The sequence below is a fragment of the Drosophila yakuba genome, chromosome 3R (genome assembly GCF_016746365.2).
Source record: "Drosophila yakuba strain Tai18E2 chromosome 3R, Prin_Dyak_Tai18E2_2.1, whole genome shotgun sequence".
NCBI lineage: Eukaryota > Metazoa > Arthropoda > Insecta > Diptera > Drosophilidae > Drosophila > Drosophila yakuba.
The window spans coordinates 25,805,639-25,823,861 of record NC_052530.2 but is presented as its reverse complement, the minus strand read 5'-3'; the positions used below and the strand labels follow the sequence as shown (position 1 = coordinate 25,823,861).

The window sequence follows — 18,223 nt, the reverse complement described above, 5'->3', positions numbered from 1 at the left end:
AAGCGTGTCGGGGACATGGCGAAAATAGTGTTCCATAATTAATTGATGTTCATAATATTAAGGAAAAGTACATACATATATATAAAGTGTGGTCATTTAATTCCCCAGCAGGGTCCAAGTGGACAAAGCTCAAAAGCATATCCTTCATATGAAAGTCTTCGCCTTAAAAGCTTTCGGTAGTGAAAGTCTTAAAAAGCTTGCTGGAAACTTTTTGTAGAGTTTCCTGAACACAAACAAATTGTGTAGAAAGCCATTGGATGAGCTTTGAAAGTTTCCTCCAGTACACTGAAAGAAAAACTACATACTAAATATAAGAAATTCGATCCTTAGTGGAATCTAATATTTCAAGGATTATCTCGGAGTTTAATTTCTCCTTCAGGTTATGTTATTATAAAAGTTAGAATTCACCATGAAGACCACACGTTGTACCCATTTCCCAATCTAAACAACTTGAATCCGTTTTTTCTTAACTTTTATTTACAAAATTAAATTCTCTTTCTGTTCAATTACATGGAAATGACAAAACCGCACCAAAAGACAAAAGCAAATTGAGTGCTATAGGAAATGATTAAATTTGCAATCAAATATCGGTTTTGCATTAGCATTCACACATCTTTCTATAATTTTGGGTGGTAGGGTGCAACTATTGGTGCTACTTCTTTGTATCTTTGTATCTACAACATCAAAAATCAACTTAACGGCCACATTAGATACTCCTTGCTTTTATTTTGTGGTTTATATATATACGTATCATACATTTATGCATATATATATAGTTAAATATTCGGTGTATGTATATAATGGTTATTCCACAGTTGCTGCCGCCATCTCTTTATGTGGTTTTTGATTAATAATTACACATGTATGTACTTCATATATGGTTCTGTGTATATATATATAATTTTTTATTCCTCTCGCACATTATCGGTAAACTTTAACAATGCGCTGTATCTCAGTTATTAGACTAGGTAAAACAATCCGTATCTGTATCTCTCTGCTCACCGTTTAGGTTTATGCACTTGTACTTTAACATTTGTTTATGTATTTTTACTTCATAACACACGCTCCGTTTTACGTTACAATCGTGAGTTTGGTTTCACGCAATTAATGTTACTATGTTGTGGTTTTTTTTGGCCCCCGAAAGAAACTGAAAGGAAAACTATGTATGTAAATGCATTTTACACGTACGAGTTGTATCCAAATTAAAGCAGATTTCGGCTCGCAACTAAAGTTAAGCGACAAACTTTTTCCGCAGTAATGGGATTAACATTTTATGTTTTTGCTAAGTATCCTTTAAGTACATATGTATATGCATGTATGTAGGTATATTCGTGTATATATATATATATATATAGAGGATGGAAAACAAAGGACATAGCTTTAAAATACGTGTAAATACTTTGTTTAGTTTGTATTTTATACTAGAAAGAGTTATAAGTCTACAGCATAGGACGCAGTTAAAGATAGGGTATGCATACATATAGATATTACACATTTACATATGGTTTATCCTGTTTTCTTTGTTCTAGTTTTATTTTATATCTCTATTCCCCGCCTGCTCCTAGTCCTGCTACGCATTCAAATATACCTGCTATACCTGTTTTCTATGCTCTTATCTTGTGGTTTTTTGCCTTTGATATCGACTACAGAGTTTGCTAGGACACTCAACGGATTATGGTGTCGAGTGCAGAATTTCGATAAATCTGTTCTACTGTGGTAAATGTGCGCTTTTGCAATTTCCAGAAATAGTTTAAACAGCGAATTAAGTGATTTTGTGGCACCCTGGGCGCTTAGCTCACCAAATAAGAAAACTAATTACACAAACAGAAATTATAAGAGTACATCCCCTGCTTAAATGAACTTTCAGTTCTACAGATCCAACACAAATCACGAATGGCAAATATTAGAAGTTACACAAAGGAATAAACACAATCAAAATCAAATGTTTAATCTCAATCAATCCTATTCCAAAATAAAACACAGCCAGCACTTTTATTGAACCTCACACTAAACTCGTTGATAAAACGCCAAGCTGCCTAATGGACGTCGCTACGCGGATGTTTATCTGGACCTGACCTCTGACCCTCTGCGCGACCCTCTCCGCCCTACTTCATCTTCTTGTCCTCGTGCGCCTTCTTCACAATGGCCAGCTTGGAGTGCGGCGACGAGGGATGCAGGGTGCGGTAGGGCGCCTCCTTGGTGCCATGTAGTACCAAGGACCACTCCAGCAGATTGCCATGTCGCGTTTGTGGCGAATTGAAGCGAGCCTGTGGGCGGATTCATTTAGATATGCCAACTATATATAGGCAATTTATATACTACCTCCAGTTTCCAGGTTCCCTGCGGATACTCGCCCCACGAGTGAGTGGTCATGAAGGGCCATTTGGTGAAGCCATCGCGGTGGTCATCGTCGTTGGCGCGCCTCGACAGGATCATGGATCTGTGGAGTAATGATTATAAAATATTATAATCATGCATTTTATAAATGTTTTTATTAATTCACTTACTTAGTGCCCATTGGCGATGTAAGGAAGAGCTCCAGATCGCCGCGTCGTGAGGCATTTGCCGAGATCACTGCCTGTACATGTTCCAAATAGTTGACCTCCGTGTCGCTGCCCTTGCAGGCATCCGTTTTGATCTCCCAGAAGAGCGAACGACCCATAACAATGGCTCTGCGTTATTTTTAGAGGACAAAAAGGATAAGCCGACTTAAGCCTAGAAGTAGTCCAGGATATACTCACTGCGGCTGGGTGAGCTCGCCCGCCTCGCAATGATAGCGTGGTGGCACTGCATGCCACTGCTTGGATAGTGTGACCATGGCGCCGGCGTCCAGCACTCCGAACCCGAATAGGTGATTGAACTCCAGGCCCACGCCGTTCATTGTCCAGTGGAATCGGTTCTTGGCATCGAACAGCGAGTTGCGCTTCGATGTCAGCACCGTCAGATGCTGTATGTCCCGCCAAGTCAGCTGCGGACTGCCAAAGGAGTGTGGGTTTAAGAGGGATTAGCATAAATTCATAAAGTGACACAAAATAAATACACTCAAAAAAATGGTACTCCCTTGTTTGTTATCAAAGAGTTGATTTTAAATTCGACCTTATCATCAGGCTGTGTTCTGATAATTACCATTAAAATGGCATAAAATAAACTTAAATATGGACACCAATACTTTCGAGTGTATCAATCAGAGGGGCGAAGGCGAGGATTACTCACTTGGCCTCCAAGGCCAGGGCAAAGACGCCCGCTGCTTCGGGCGCCGCCGCACTGGTGCCCGAGTGGGTGGTCGTGCACTTGCCATAGAGGTCCGTGGTGGCAACGCCCGTGTTGGGGTCCTTGGCTCCGTTGCTGAATGTGGACGCCAGCGTGGAGCTGCAGCTCTCGTCGTAGTGGGCGTTCTGGCCATCGTTAATGGCACTGTTAATGGATATGGTCCACATGGAGGCGGCGTAGCCGTCGCAGTTGCAGTCATCCTCCTCGCCGCCGTCGCCGGATGCCCAAACATAGATGTTGCCCAGGCCATTTCGTCCCTGCGGGTGGCGTGAAAGATTAGCCATAAATTCCAAAAAAAACTGTACCTCCTCTTCCTCAGCTCAAGCGTACCTCATTGACGCCCTGGACTATCGCGCGCATGGTGGCATTCCGGGGACCATCCACGGTCTTGCCATCATCGGTGGGACCCCAGGAGGCGCTGTAGATGTGGATTTTGTGCGGCTCGTGGCCCATGGAGTTGGCCTCGATTAGGTCCGTCATGTACGGCTGATCCAGCATGCGAATGCCTGCGGAGCGGGCGATAAGTATGCATTAAATCTAATGGCGGAAATTATAAATCAATATTTATACGATCCCCGCCACACCGTCCACTTTCACTTGTCGCTTTATGGCAATCGTAAACATTGCAGTGCATTTCCCAGCGCCGTCTGTGGCTGTTCGAAATTTTTCCCGATTTTTCACATGATTTCTCCCTGGCGAGCGATAAAAAATATTGACAGATAACGCGGCTGGATTTGTGACCGCACTTGTTGCCTCCCCATTCCAAGAGGAAAAATATCTTCCATTTCATGTAAAAATCACATTTTATCGAAGCTCAATTTACAATGATGGAACGCGCCCCATGAACTTTACACTTTGGATATCACATATGTACATGACTGAAGCTGACAATTGATTCACCCCGTCTTTTCGCGGATTACGCTGCGTATGCGTAATGCGATTTATACGCCCGAAAACTTTGGAGGTCAGGACCTCGAAGGTGTCGCTGTTATATACACGCATATGTATATTTATTCAGCGGATATTCTGGCAAAGCCACTTACCTGCGATTTTGCTGTCATAAGCAACGCCAACGCCGCAAATTCCATTATCTCTGGCAGCAGCCACTTCGCCGGCACAACGAGTTCCATGGCTGAAAAATGTAGTAGCGGTCGAGGATGAGATGGGGTTAATCATTTACTCAGCATCCTGCAGGTAAGCAGCTTAATAAAAAGTACTCTCTCTATCTTTCTCTGCATTAAGCAGTGCCCATAAGCTGACAAACTATCAAGTGACTGGAGCTCCAGTCTCAAGTGAAAAGAGCCATTAATTTCGCAACTGCCTTTTAATTAGTCAAAGTTTTCTTTGCGAGCACAAAGACAAAGGCAGCTTAACCCATCAACTTGGACATTCCATTCAAATCGTATGGCACAAACAAATTATCCTCTTCAACATTCCAGTTGGCTGTCGAAGACATTTTTGGGCCCAAAATCGATAGCTTTGCCCATTCGCAACCACTTACCTGTTGAACCAGTCGTCGGTGTATCGGGGATATGGAAAGGGATCGTTACTGCTGAAGTCATAACTGGCCTCGGCATTCTGGAAATGAGCAGATGTAACCAGATTAAATGCGAGCTCACACGTGTGTGTGCGGTAAGTGGGTTTTGTTGTAGCTTTTGGGAAAATTATTCAATTTATTTTCGGAAGCAGACCACCTCAACTCAACTCACTCGACCCGCTTGCATATGCATGGCAGATAAGCACTTTGACAATAATAATGATGGTGGAAAGTTTTAGTGTCAGGAAAAGTTTAAGCTTTTAGCTTCAATTTCCTGCCAACTTTTACTATTATGCACATTAGGGATTTCAACAGTCCGTTGTGGAGCAGCTCCACAGATAAATTAAATTGCAGACATAGAGCCACAACAACTGTTGGCTATTTGGCCATGAATAATTCCTCATTGGCAACCGATATGTGCAGTCAGCCAAAATTTAATTAAATGCTCGCTAGTGCCATTTAAAAGGGCTTTGCAGCCATTGCGCGTGTGGATTATACTCACATAATTGAATTTCAGATCCGGATGCATGTAGTCCACGCCTGGGCAGAGAAAACGCCGCAATAAAGTGTAAAAGTGTAGGATAATAAACTGGTAGATTGAATTTTTATTTTCATTTCCGAAAATACTCACCATCATCCATGATGGCAGTCGTAACATTCTTTCCGGTGATGCCCTGCGCCCATGCAGCCTGTACATTCAGATCCAGCCTGACTTTGCCGCCATTCTGGCCCGTGTTCTTGAGGTACCACTGCATGGGAAAGTAGGGGTCAGTGGGCTCCTCGTCAATCCGATTGGCCTCGCCCACTTTCAGGTCGAACTTCATGCCGTGAATGGCGGGCACCGCCGGTCGCAGGCCTCGTTTAACCCGCTTGAAACCCGGCTGTTGCACGGCCGTATGCACCTGCGAAAGAGAGGGGGGGTGGAGAGGCCATTAGTGTTAACGTTTGGCGTGGTAACCACAAAAATGGGGTTACGCTGATGGGCCATCTGTCACACAAGCCGAACTCCACAGCATGCGGGTCATTGTTATGCGTACGCGTTCCAATCCAAAGCTGTGCAAACAGCTGTGAACAGAAGCGAAACGACCTTGTTTGCATGCCAATTTCCATATTGTCCTTCCAACACCCACACACCCACTCCATGCACCTTGTGTGTGCATTCATTCTGCACCCTGATTATCGACTATGGCCTATTGGCACGTTCCACTCCGTTGGCCAAATGGACGCACAGCCGCACGCAATGCAATCGATGTCCGTTATGCAGAACGGCAAACAATGTCCGGTGCAAACTATTTTGGGAGCTTGCAATGAACTCTGGCATTTGACATTGGTGCGAGAAAGCAGGCACATTGTTACAAGCTGATTGTGATTCCTGTTTGCCGTTTACTGGGAGTTTATGGGAAAAGTATTTTGTATTAAATGAAAAAAACGAGTAGAATACTGGGATAATCAATGGGCAGTTTTACAAAATGATTTACATTCCCAAGTGAAGTATCATGAAAACGAAAATATTATTTTTCCAGAAGAGTCCGGAATAGTAATATGAAATCAATGTGGAAAAATTGCCAACTACCCCATTAATAGTTATTTCTGTGTCTGTCTGTATTCCAAGCCATTGCATTGAGCACGTTCCTACCTTATTTGCGCCCCAACTAACAGCAAGTGTGCCAGTTTCCCTTTCGACCTTGATGCGAATTTTCTGCATTTCCCCTCCCCCCACCCCTCGCAAAGTTTCCACTTGTACTCACCGCCGGATGGCTCTTAAGGGCCCGTGTGTGCGTCAGACTTCGCCTGGTGCGGGCATGTGGAAGGGTCCGGTGCTTGAAATGATACTCGTGTCCATCGGCGCCGACCAGCTGTAAGGAGTCCAAGCAGTGCAAGAGAACATTTTATTAGAGACGTGGCATTTTAATTGAGAAAAACACATTAATTCTCTGCTTGTGTTGTGCCTAGAAGCGTGACCCGTAATTGCGCTCTAATTGAGTTTGGCCCCAGCCATTCCTCACACATTCTGATGGCTGTTGGTTGATGTTCGGTGGTGGGTGGTGTGGCCATAATTGTGCTCTAAATTGCCAGTCATAATCATCATCTGCTGCAGGAGCAGCAACTCCAACATCATCATCATTAATTGGCTTTGGTAAATTGAGTGCCAGCAGAGCCAGTAGAGCCAAGACTGAGCCAGTAATTTTCCGTTTTTCCCCACTGCAATTTTTGTGAACGGGATCTCGAGTTTCCACACGATACGTGCCGAGCCTTCGGGCCAAACCCACTTTCACTTGGCCAATGGCAGGCCGCCCTTGGGAAATGGGCCACTATTTTAGGCCTACACGCTGGCAAAATGGTCTCTTATCAAGATTACAGATTTATATAAGTTGCAACTTCGAAAGCCAACGATTTTCTTTCTAAGTACTTGTAAATACCATTTAAAGTAGGAGGAGGAATTTATTATACTTTGTTTCTATCACTATTTCCCTAAGTGTACGATTTTGATCCGCCGCCTGCAACATGTTGCTCATCTCTAAGCCATCGGAGACCCGAATGGCATTTGGCCAGCTGCTGGGCGTTATATAACTTTGCCCTTTTGGACGGATGGCCGGAGATGGCCGGGCGACTGGCGTCCTGCATAATTCAGGCTTACATCGTGATTAATTAGCAGCTGTGCGGCGTTGAGTGCCATTGCTATCAATTCATAATTCGCGCAAATGCGCATCAATAAAACGGCATCAGTGGGGAGCGGCGATGACAATACCCATCAATTTGCCAGCCAAATAAGCCCGACTGTGAATCTATTTTTAAAACACGCCTCATTAACCAAGCCAGCCGCAAATTATAAGGATGTCGACTTGATGGGCTTCCCGCCGGCAGCAGCGGTAAGCACACGTGGGTAATTGCCTTAACCCAGCCAGTAGTAACTGACTAAACAAAGGTTTTTTCCAACCATCGGAGTTCCATCAACGTGAGCTTATGCAAAACCCGCCCACGCGGCCTTTTTAAGGATTCTCGTCCGCTTCGCAGCAGCATTAAATATGAATAAGGACATTTGGGTGAGCAAATTGAGCCAGAAGAATGCTTTCACTCCTTTCACTCCTTTCGCGTTTCGGCATTTATGGCTTTTCTGACCGCTGTCTGCACACTTTCAATTCAGCTTCAACACTTTGGTCGGCAAGGAATAAAGGTGCGCGGAAAGGGTTGCAGGAATAGCAGAAATTTCTTTGATCAGTGAAAAATGCGTAATTCTAAGTAAACGTTGGAAGCGTTTAATGAATTTCAAGTTAAATTAACAAACGAAATGGGAGCCCTTTCAAAGGCGGAAAATCAATGGATGTAATTAATTTCTACTAACAATGAGGTACTAAAATTTACTTTATGAGAAAATAGTTGAGTGTTCATGCTAAAGATAATAGATCTTTATATGTGGAATACCAACAATAAGGTACTAAAATATATTTAATGAGAAAATAGTGTTATATTGGTGCTCAAAATAATAGAAATTTATATTTGCAAAATATTTGTTGGGTCGCGCCTTAATGTTCCTGATTTATGAAGCCCAAACACAAACTTAAAACCCTGACATCTATCACAAGCATTTCCCAAATTATGCGACAGAAATTCGGCATTCATTTACAGACTTTCAGTCATAAATTGATAAATTCGTAGCCAGCCACGTCAGCCAGTCAATAAATGGCTCCACCCAAGTGGAGCAATATTGGCGGGGTGGATTCAAACACCAGTGGTTCAGTGGTTTACTTAGGCGCCAAGTGCCGCGCATAAGTAAGCGGGAAAACAACGGCAAGGCGCGTAACTTGAGGGCCATCAATCCGTTGACTGCTGTCAATCACGGTCCTCCACAGACGGTTTGAGTTTGTCTATTTTTATGCCCTGTTAATTTGTGTGTAAATTACTCAATGGGTACTGCAACAGCTGGCCAGTTGGATTCTTTGGCCTATACTAGCCAGTTTAATGGACTTCCTAAGTATGTTGCCAGCTTACAAAAAAAATAGAGATAGATAACGATTGCGTATACGCACAGTGGGCGCTCTTGAACGCACACCGCACACAAATAAACAATGTGAGTTAACTAATCTGGCGGACATTTGACCACATGCCGCTAAATTGCTGGCATATTTTTAGATGTCCCGCATAATTTGCAGATTTTTCTTCATAAGCATAGCATATGGTATGCCGCTTCCCAACACTCCCAACTGCCAAGTGAAAGTCAAAGTAAAAACAAAACCTTCAGTCAGTAGGATTTATGTGGGTGGAGCTGAACACAGATATTAAGAGCAACAAAGCAGGACGTCTAATGTAGCAATATAGCTGCCATTGTGTCTGTGTGCAGGGCTCGCCATTATAAATATAATGTGTCACACGGGGTGATAACGGGGCTAAAATAAAGTAAGGACAGCTTCGTGGCAAATGGCAGCTGTTCGCCACCCCCCTTTTCGCTCAGTGTGCGCCCGTATGTGTCCGTTGTGTGTGAGTTATTCAAGCTCAACACCACCCACACGCAAAAGTTGGCCAAAAGCTCACATGAGTGCTGTGTCTGTCTGTGTTTGAGACACATTGCTCATTCCTCAGCCTGCCAAAATGGTGTCTATAATTAGTTGGCTGCCGCATTTAAATGGCAAATTTATTAACGAGAAGCCGTTGGCATCTTCGGCACTACCACTACAACACTTGTTGCTCGACAGGACAACAGCTGTGTAGTTACATCACGACCAAGGGATTTCGGTGTGGGCGTCTTTGTAGCCGGGTCGTGGCCACAACTCGTCCGCGCCATGACACGTCATCTCTCTTGGCCCGTCAACATCAGAAATTTATGGATTTTCACTCGCCCCGTGCGAATCCATGCAAGGTAAATGAAAAACCCGCTGAAAAAGCTGAAATATCATCAGTTGTGCTGTACATGACAGCTTCCCTCGTACATACGCATATACAGCCATGTATTTATGTGCAGCAGATATTTCACAGTGCCTGCAAAAATAGCATACAACAATGGGCCAATGGGGCATTTGGAATGGGCGTTTGTGTTGACTTTAAGTTGTTAATATAGCTTCCTTTGTTTACCTTAATCGAATTCTTGCTCGGTCAGCTGCCAACAGTACACAATGGTGGACATTCAACAAGTTGAGCAAACAGAATTGCTTTTAAATTCCTACGCAAGAGCTGATAAAATATTTAGTTTTCAATGTCCTGAAAATGTTTGCCTTACAAGGAGAGTGTACAGCTTCCTTGTAAACAAAATACGCATTATTGTAACATCCTGCGCTATAAATTTGTTATTTGCATGCATTAGCATACTTAATCTAAAAATACTGGCGGCTATATTCAATACTTTCCTCCAAAAAAAAGAATTGAAAACATAGAGGAATCCAATGCCGCATTCTCAGCCTTCCAGATCCGCAGAAAAGTAGGCAACAGATTATGCGAATAGCGTAAGCGATTCATCTCCGATAAAAGCCATTACGCAATCGTCGCATTTTATTTGTTTCCCAATATTGAAAGCCCCGAGGAATAACCATTCATCAATTTGTACACTCAGTTGGCCGAAATGGCTCGGTTTAGTTAACCAACCAACGTCAGAAGCAGGCGTTTATCAAGGACAGCCGCAGTCACTTTATCAGAAGGTGACCAACTTTTCTAGTGGCATTAGCCGTCAATAACTACTGGCACACACATAATATAGATAACAGTCGGGTTACCACGTGATAAATGTGTTTCCAGTGCAACTGCGCTAATTAGGAAAAATAGTCGCCCTTCCTGTCATTCTCGCAACTAATCAATCAGTCAATCAATAATAGGAATATGTATTACTGCACTATTGTGTTTGCATAAATTATCGCTACAAGCGAAAATCACTTGTGCAGACTGCTGAAACGGAGTCCTAAATGATAGCATTTTATCGTGCTGGTATAGAGAAAAGTCCTCATCAAGTGTTTTCCCCCCAAACTGTCAAGAGTGGCACTTTTATTCAATTGAAAAATACGCAAAAAACTTGCCTGTCTTTGTGCTGCGCCAAAACAATGCAAATAAGCGTGTTTGGATTGACAGCTTGGCGATCCACACAAATCCAGTCGTCAATAAATGGCATGCAAATTTGCACAGCCTTAAAATTAGAAGACCTCGATGGCAGGTGGCGAATTGGAGAAATGCAAATGAGTGTCCTGGCACAGGACTCGTGAATAATTCAGCAGGATGCGGCGACAAAGGAAACGGCAAAGACAAACAGCTGCGCACAACTCGACTAATAAGCTTTGATTGAGGCTCCTGCCATGTGCCCGTGATTATGGCATTTGATTTGCTGGCTGGATCAATGGTTAAACACAAGTACAAATTGCATTAAACTTCGACCATTGCCATATATATTAAATGAATTTAAACGGCGACTGCTCAGGAAATTGCGTTCTGACTTAAACTGGGCAGCTTAAACTGGGTCAAATTGTAAGGCCAGCGTAATTGAAAGCGGCGCAATGGTAGTAAGCCCTTAAGACGCTTTTCTATTCGGAGCAGGGCAAAGGCAGCTTGGCCGCCAGCACACAACATAATTATCTGGAGCGCTCTGTTGACATTGACATGCCATCGCTGGGCAGACACTGCGTATGAGCGATTTCTCAAAGCGCACACAGTGCCAGCTCGGCACTTTACGGAGTGGGCAGTCTTGGCAGCCACGCCAGCTGGCAGTTGGCTAATTAAATTTCAAGATATTCATCTAATTTTATCGGAATGAAATTTGCCGCGTGGCAAACAAAACTTTTACCCACTGACCTTTGACATTTTGGGGGAGTGCACACGCAAAAGCCAGAACGTTTAAAATAAAAATGTAATTATGTATTGTGTGTTATTCACACACTCGTTTATCAACTGCAGACATTTCGGGAGTGAGGCATTGAAAACTTTTTTAATTATTTACAAAGAGCAAGCGGCACGTTTGGTCTTTGTGCTTGCGCCTCGGTTTTCACTTTTTGTGGCTCTCGAAGCACTTTCCTTTTGGTTGAGGGCAAAATATTTGACAAAACTTTGGCTCAAGTGTTGATTTATTAAATTGTTTAGCCACAGTGGCAGACCCGACAGCCAAGGATGCTCGCAAAGGATGCTCGCAGGATCAGAGAAAGAGCAGGCGTAGGAGAAGCAGTGATGTGTGCATTAGCGACACCTGTCCAACTAAGACAACTGTGCGGGCCCAGGAGCACGGTCCATTGGTTCCATTATGGGAGCTGATCCACGCTGAGCCCGGCATCTTGTTTACAGCATGTCTATATTTAGTGCCACCCTACTTTCGCCTCCATCAAATGAATTCATAGCCCTGCGAATAACATCGAGAAAAGTTAAGCAGACACCGGGCTAAACTAGTTAAAGTTCGGTTCTACTTTTTGTGTGACCTCGTTTAAGCGAGACCCGAAAACTTTCTAATTAGCATTAGAGCCCTGTGAAATCGCAGCCATTCTCTTGCTATTATATTTATAGTTTAAAACTCATTTGTCAAATGATATGTTCAGGGGCAGACAGTGGGTTCCGTAACACAATATTCCCAAATGCAAACGAAAAGCTGGCAAATATTTACCAGATGTTGGGCTTCCGTCGTCACATTTTCGCAGGGGAAAAGTAAAAAGTTAAGGTAACTTTGGTAATTTTGTTGAGCCAATGTCAACCTGTTAGTGTGATCAAAATTGAAAGTAAACCTGACAAAGGACCACGAGTTGCCTCCGGTACCTCACTGCGACTCTATAGTGACTTTCCATATACATTACTTATTCTGTTTGGCCTTTGAAGCCAGTTTCGCTCAGATTTCGCTTATATAAATCCTTTCAAAAAGATATAAATTACCCTTCTCTTCAACCACTTGCAATATTTACACAAGGCATCACTCTCAGTTGCTGCACGTTAAACCTCTTGCATGCAGTCCTGCCCATAAACCGCTGCAAGTGTGTGTCATAAACAGCAGCATAAATTTGCCATGGCTTCAAATGCATATATCCTGTTACAATTTAAGGCAGTGTACTTGCTTTCGAAATTATTTTTAGTTCTTCAACCAGAAATGCCGTTGGCAACATGAAAAAAGCAAACGGCAAAACTATTCAGAGCCAATTACTGCATTAATAGTCATAAATCTTCCATCTGTGAGAAATTGTTGTCATCTGGTCCCTACAATAGCCAGCCTTTGTCCGGCCAACCATCGAGCTGCTTTCCAGGGCTAAAAATAAAAATAAATAAATAATGCGCCTGGACTCGGGCCGCAACACTGCGTATACGTGATAAGGCATTGTGTGCGCCGTGGTGGCTCGTGATTGTGTGCCAGTGTGTGTGTGTGTGTGTGTGTGTGTGTGTGTGTATGTGCAAGTGGGTGGCGTGTGTGCCTGTGGTTTTTGGGGCGATGGAGCCAACCTTTTTCCAAAGGCTCGGCATCTTGAACTCCAACTGCGTCTCTGTTTGTCCAGCGACATTCATTGGAATCGGAGTGCGCCTCCATTGTTTGTCTTGTATTTGCCAACATATGCTGCTAGCCTTGGGTTACAAATGTCCGTGCCTTTAATTTGCAACCATCTAACCATCTGGGCCAGCGACCACCGAATTTGTAAACTCGTTTTTCATTTGGCATAATAAATGAAAGGAAAACAGCCAGCGATAAGCAAACGGAGACGAATGTGCCGATGTCAGACCGCAAAGTCATTTCCACATTTGTCTTTGCAGCTCAACTCTAACCCGCCAAAAAGCAACAAAATACGGTTTGGTTTTTTGTGGCAAAGAGAAACTTATTAGGTTGAAAATATGCACTTCATCTACGTGTACGCTCTGGCATCTTAATAAGGTCACAACACTCTTGCATAATTTATGAGAAAACTATGGCTTAGCAGTATGAAACTATGCATAGTAGATGAGCGTTGACATTTCAGGAACTCCTGATTATCTGGGACAAGCTTAAGGAAAGCAAATACTTGCAATGTGTGTGGAGAGTGAATTACACGAAATAAGGACATCTGAAAGGAAGCTACATACTCCGCATATTAAGGACTCAGACAGGATTTTAAAACGCCTTTGAGTTATACCACATTAAAGGATGAATTTTTTTATTTATTATTGCACAAACATTTAATATCCCTCATAAATGGCTTTCCGCCTTATAAAGTACTATCTTTTAATTCGAAAAAATCGTAAGAACTTTGCTGATATCTTTTTCTATGCCCATAAACGTTGCTGTAATAATCTGCTTTTGCTGTTGCAATCACCATTGTTGGTGATGTTCTTGGGACTTAGAAGGGCTTTTCAAACAGCAAACCAGCAACACCAGCAACACCAGCAAACAACTAACGCCTGTTGCCGTTGGCCACGTCAACTGGAGTCCTGACTTAACGCTTTATGCAAGGATTTGGCTCACAGCCCCACAACGAAGACAAGCGGCTCAAATGGATGGGAGAGGGGTGTTGGGGTTGGCTCAATGACAGGTGAGTTTGTTGGCTTTTAAAGTTGGTACACACACACAAACCAGGCAGACACACCACTATGCATGCACAAAGGCTTTCGGTCCGGTCGTAGGTAAAACTTAAACCCAACGCACAGACTAGTCGCTTTGTGGCATTAGCCAAGTTTGGAAATTATTCTTGGCCAAACACGGGGCACGAAACTGCAGAGAGCTGCTGGTATTAAACTCCGCCAACGGCGTGGGCACAAATCCTGCGTGGGCAGTGAGGAAGCATATGTATTTACTTGAGCAAGAAATTGACTTTCGCTTTCTTTTCGCCACACAGCGTGCCCCATTTGAGTTTCAGGGCAGCAATTACATTCAACGCGGGATCGGGATTTATTTAGATTTGTACGGCAATAGCTGACTGAATCTAACGTTTTACTGCCGATAAGGTCGTAACATCAAAGGCAATAAAATCTAAACACACTCATTGTCAAAGTCCCGCAGATAAGATGCGGCGTATACGCAATATCGATTGGAATGGGAGCAACAGTGAGTTTGCCCTGGGTAAGCACTCACTTTTGGTTTGGGATACATTTTGATTTGTGCTCGGCGATAGCGTTTGACGTAGGAGCAACAGATTTCATTCGAGTTAGGTTTTTTCGTTGTTTCCTTCTTTTTTTTTCGGTTTTTTTTTTTTGGTTTTTTGATACATGTGCCGCAATTTTATTACGAGGACCACACCCACACAGAGCATGGGATTTCTGGGCAATTATCTAAAAACGAGTTCGAAGTCCGGAGGCGAAATGCCAACAGGCTGCAATTTGTAATTAAATCGGGGGCTATTTTTAAAAACATCGAACAGGAAAATCTCTTAGCTCTGATGGGATTATTATAGGCAATTGAGTGGGTAAAAAATCAATAATTACGAAGCTACATAATTAGACTGGAAATTCTCCGGAAAAAGATTGTCTCTACGGGTATGAAGCAAATCGAAAGGAATTAGTCGCTGAAATTGCACAGACTTCTGCTCGTGTTTCGCTTGCAAAGGAAAACATTCCGACGCAATTAGTCCTTTTTCCCAGAACCTGTATGTACGTTCGCCTGTGCAATGCGAGAGCAGTGTCCATGGCAACTGCGGCATGCAATCAGCTTTTGGCTGCGATGGGGGCAGATGAGATTGCGCCATTGCAAACAGCATCGATGTCGCAATGAAGCCATCGGATAACAAGGACCTCTCTCCATTCGCCAGGAAAGAAAACAACGAGCCGGGGCCTCAGGTGCCGACTGGATATCGGATTACCAAGGAATAGGAGAGTTAATTGGATTTAGCGCCAGCATTATGTAGTCCCCTCTTCCGATGCCCTCAATCTCAATCTCATCGCCGGCACTCTACTGGTTATTGATGCCCCTAATTAATTGCGTCCGTTCCAGCTCTTGAATTCGCATTAATCCTGAATTCCCCGAGTGAATTATTGACCTAATCCCAGTGCGTGCAACAAGTGCGCGTCATAGCTGTCAAGTGCTGACAGAATTGGGCAACGGTTATGCATTATTTTGACGGATGACAAACCCATAAGAGGGTTTATCGCTGCGAATCGCCAGGCTGTCAGGATTGCAGATTCCTGCAGTGACAGGAAAGCGAAAGTTCTCACAAGGAAAGTCGTTGCACAAGGAATTACAAGAGGAATGATTTCGTAATAAGCAGATATAATCATTATCCATAAATAAATGATAATGGCTTTTAGTTGTCAATCTTTATTCCTGCGCTTCGAAATTATTTAAAAATTCCACATAATCTGAGGAGTAATGGCCAAGAATGACAGGTCAGACTGTAAATTACTGACCTACTATGGTGTTATTTACCCCGTGTGTGGGCAGGTTTATTTTCGCCACTCTGACCTTGGCTCGAATGCAATGGCTTTTCAGCATGCAATGCGCAAATTTGCGCCTGGCGGTATGCAACGGAAACTCCGCTCTGCCGACGGAAGTTGGCCAATGCCACAAGCCCCAAAAACTTTGCCGCTTGCCAGCTGGCCAAAAGCTGCCTTTGGCATTCCGAGCACGCTCCTGGCACACAAACACACAACCAAACACATTAGGACACTCAAGCACTAGGACACCCAGACACCCCGCGAGCAATCGCAATTAACGCCTGACACGCGCCCGACAGTGCAGCATGTGAACCCAAAACGCTGGCAACTTGGTAGAAGCAACCAAAAGTGGTAGCGACCCACCAAGCCGGCCGTCGGCAATATAATAATTGATTTTTCGCACAATCCACTTACCGGGCCTAGGTTGTCGAAGCCGTACTTGTCGGCCACATCATGGGCAAACGCGTTGTCCACTCCGCGCCGGAAGCGCACCAGGAAGGAGCTGGTGAATACGGAGGGGCCGCTCAGTCCCGCTCCCAATCCGCCTGCTCCGCCGCCCGCTCCTGCAGTGGCCCAGTGGAGGAGCAGGAATGGGGCCAACAGCCAGCTACATGTGGCTGCTGCCATGGAATTCAGATTGGACGCCTTGGTCCTGCGGGTTCCTCCTGGCTCCTGGCGGCGATGGGGCAACTCTGGCAGCCCTTACAAACGATGAGTGCGTGGGGCGTCCTTTGGGGTTTTTTTCTTTCTTTCGTTGGCAGGATACCGATGTGCTGACGAAAATAAAGGACGCGCTCCACTGCACACCCTGCGTTTTTATTTCAGAATTGGCCACGCGAATTGGGTGCCCAGGATCAAGTTGCTCGGCTGGCAAAGTATCCTTTTGTTGTGGTTTGCAATTTGTTTTCTTTATTGTGTATTTGTAGCTCCTTCTCTGGAGCTTGTTGTGCTTTCCTTCCGCCTGGAGTTCTGTTTTATTTTATGTACTTTAGCTGGGTTCTTTGTGCGCTGCCACGAACTTCACTGGGGCGCTGCGCGCTGAGTACTGTTCGCCAGCGGTACCGACGGACGCCATTATGAATGTCCGCCAGGCGCCAAAGCGGGTGCGAAAGCTCCGCCGGAGAAGCTCGCTCGAAAGCTCCATTTCAAGCAGCCGATAAGCCATCCACCACCCGCCACCCACTAGACGCACCCCTAGCGGAGATACTGCTGTCTTGCTAGGTTCGCCAGTGGCGTGCACAGGACTTTTTCCAGGGGTTACGCAAGAAAACGTGGAATGATGCTCTTAAAGTATAGGGATATCCTGCTGATCCTGCAGATATAGTAAGTAAGATACACTAAGATATAGTAAGATAATCCCAACCCCCCAATAATCAATCTGACTACGCCCCCGCTCGCCTGCTACCGCTCAGCTGCGCTGGCTAAGCTTTTGCTCTGGCTTTTCCCCCCAACTCTGGCTTTCCATCTCGCCTGGCTTGGCTTTTGCAGCGGCTTTAGCTGCCCGCAGACGTCACCAGTTTGGCCGCCCGCTGCCATTAGCCACCCACCATGGGCCGTGCTAAGTTGTAGCCAGTGTTTTGTCATTGGTTTATGCTGCGCTCCGCAAACATATGGCAGCATACTTGACTTTCGCTGACTTTCGGCACGATTCGACTGATTCAGAGTCACATGCTCCTCCGGGTTCGGTAAGCGAATGGACTACTGACGACTGGTGGAGGACTATTCATAAACATGGGCGCAATTGCCTCTTACGCGTAATGGCTGCGAAAGGGCTTCAACTTTGACCTTAGCCCAAATAGGTTCATAAAGCCTCCAGCACCCAAGCCTTTAAACTGCAGGCCAAGCGAAAAGTGAAGACAGCTGGGGCAACTTTCGCCGGCTTTTCATGCCGACTTGATTGTTGCCTCCTCCACTTTTAAGTGCGAGATGGGATTCACACACTTTGATTTCATTTGCCATAAATTCTGCTTCCCAGGGAAATCGCCTTTCAGACGGCTCATTACGTTTTAAACATCGTTTTATGAACTCCTCATAAATTAAATGTGGGAAATGTACGTTTGATTGGTAAAGAATGAAAGGAAATTAAATTTAAGTTTATGAAAAACTAACTTAAGAGATAAATAAGTTCAAGACTTAGTTAAA

The 18,223-nt window shown here is 44.3% G+C and overlaps 1 protein-coding gene and 1 long non-coding RNA gene across 2 annotated transcripts; one reads left to right on the top strand and one right to left on the bottom strand.

Annotated features, from left to right (window-relative positions):
- Positions 1-455: 455 nt before the first annotated feature.
- LOC6538364 (neuroendocrine convertase 2) lies at positions 456-17,126 on the bottom strand. The gene is made up of 12 exons (XM_002098852.3): positions 16,496-17,126; positions 6,556-6,663; positions 5,439-5,709; positions 5,310-5,347; positions 4,772-4,848; positions 4,314-4,402; positions 3,601-3,776; positions 3,214-3,527; positions 2,742-2,975; positions 2,508-2,672; positions 2,323-2,440; positions 456-2,267 (listed from the first exon to the last, which is right to left on the bottom strand). The coding sequence occupies exons 1-12, from the start codon at positions 16,706-16,708 to the stop codon at positions 2,106-2,108; spliced, it is 1,965 nt and encodes a 654-aa protein (XP_002098888.1). The 5' UTR covers positions 16,709-17,126; the 3' UTR covers positions 456-2,105.
- Positions 4,388-5,709, top strand: LOC120321750. The gene is made up of 3 exons (XR_005561467.1): positions 4,388-4,464; positions 4,516-4,902; positions 4,960-5,709. It is a non-coding gene; the product is annotated as an uncharacterized LOC120321750 (long non-coding RNA).
- Positions 17,127-18,223: the final 1,097 nt, after the last annotated feature.

Bases quoted from the DNA above. Each gene is read 5' to 3' on its own strand.
- LOC6538364 (XM_002098852.3), bottom strand. From the start codon at position 16,708: ATGGCAGCAGCCACATGTAGCTGGCTGTTGGCCCCATTCCTGCTCCTC. The intron at 6,664-16,495 runs GTAAGTGGATTG...GACTCCTTACAG, and splicing joins GCTTCGACAACCTAGGCCCG to CTGGTCGGCGCCGATGGACA. The intron at 2,441-2,507 runs GTAAGTGAATTA...ATTACTCCACAG, and splicing joins ACATCGCCAATGGGCACTAA to ATCCATGATCCTGTCGAGGC.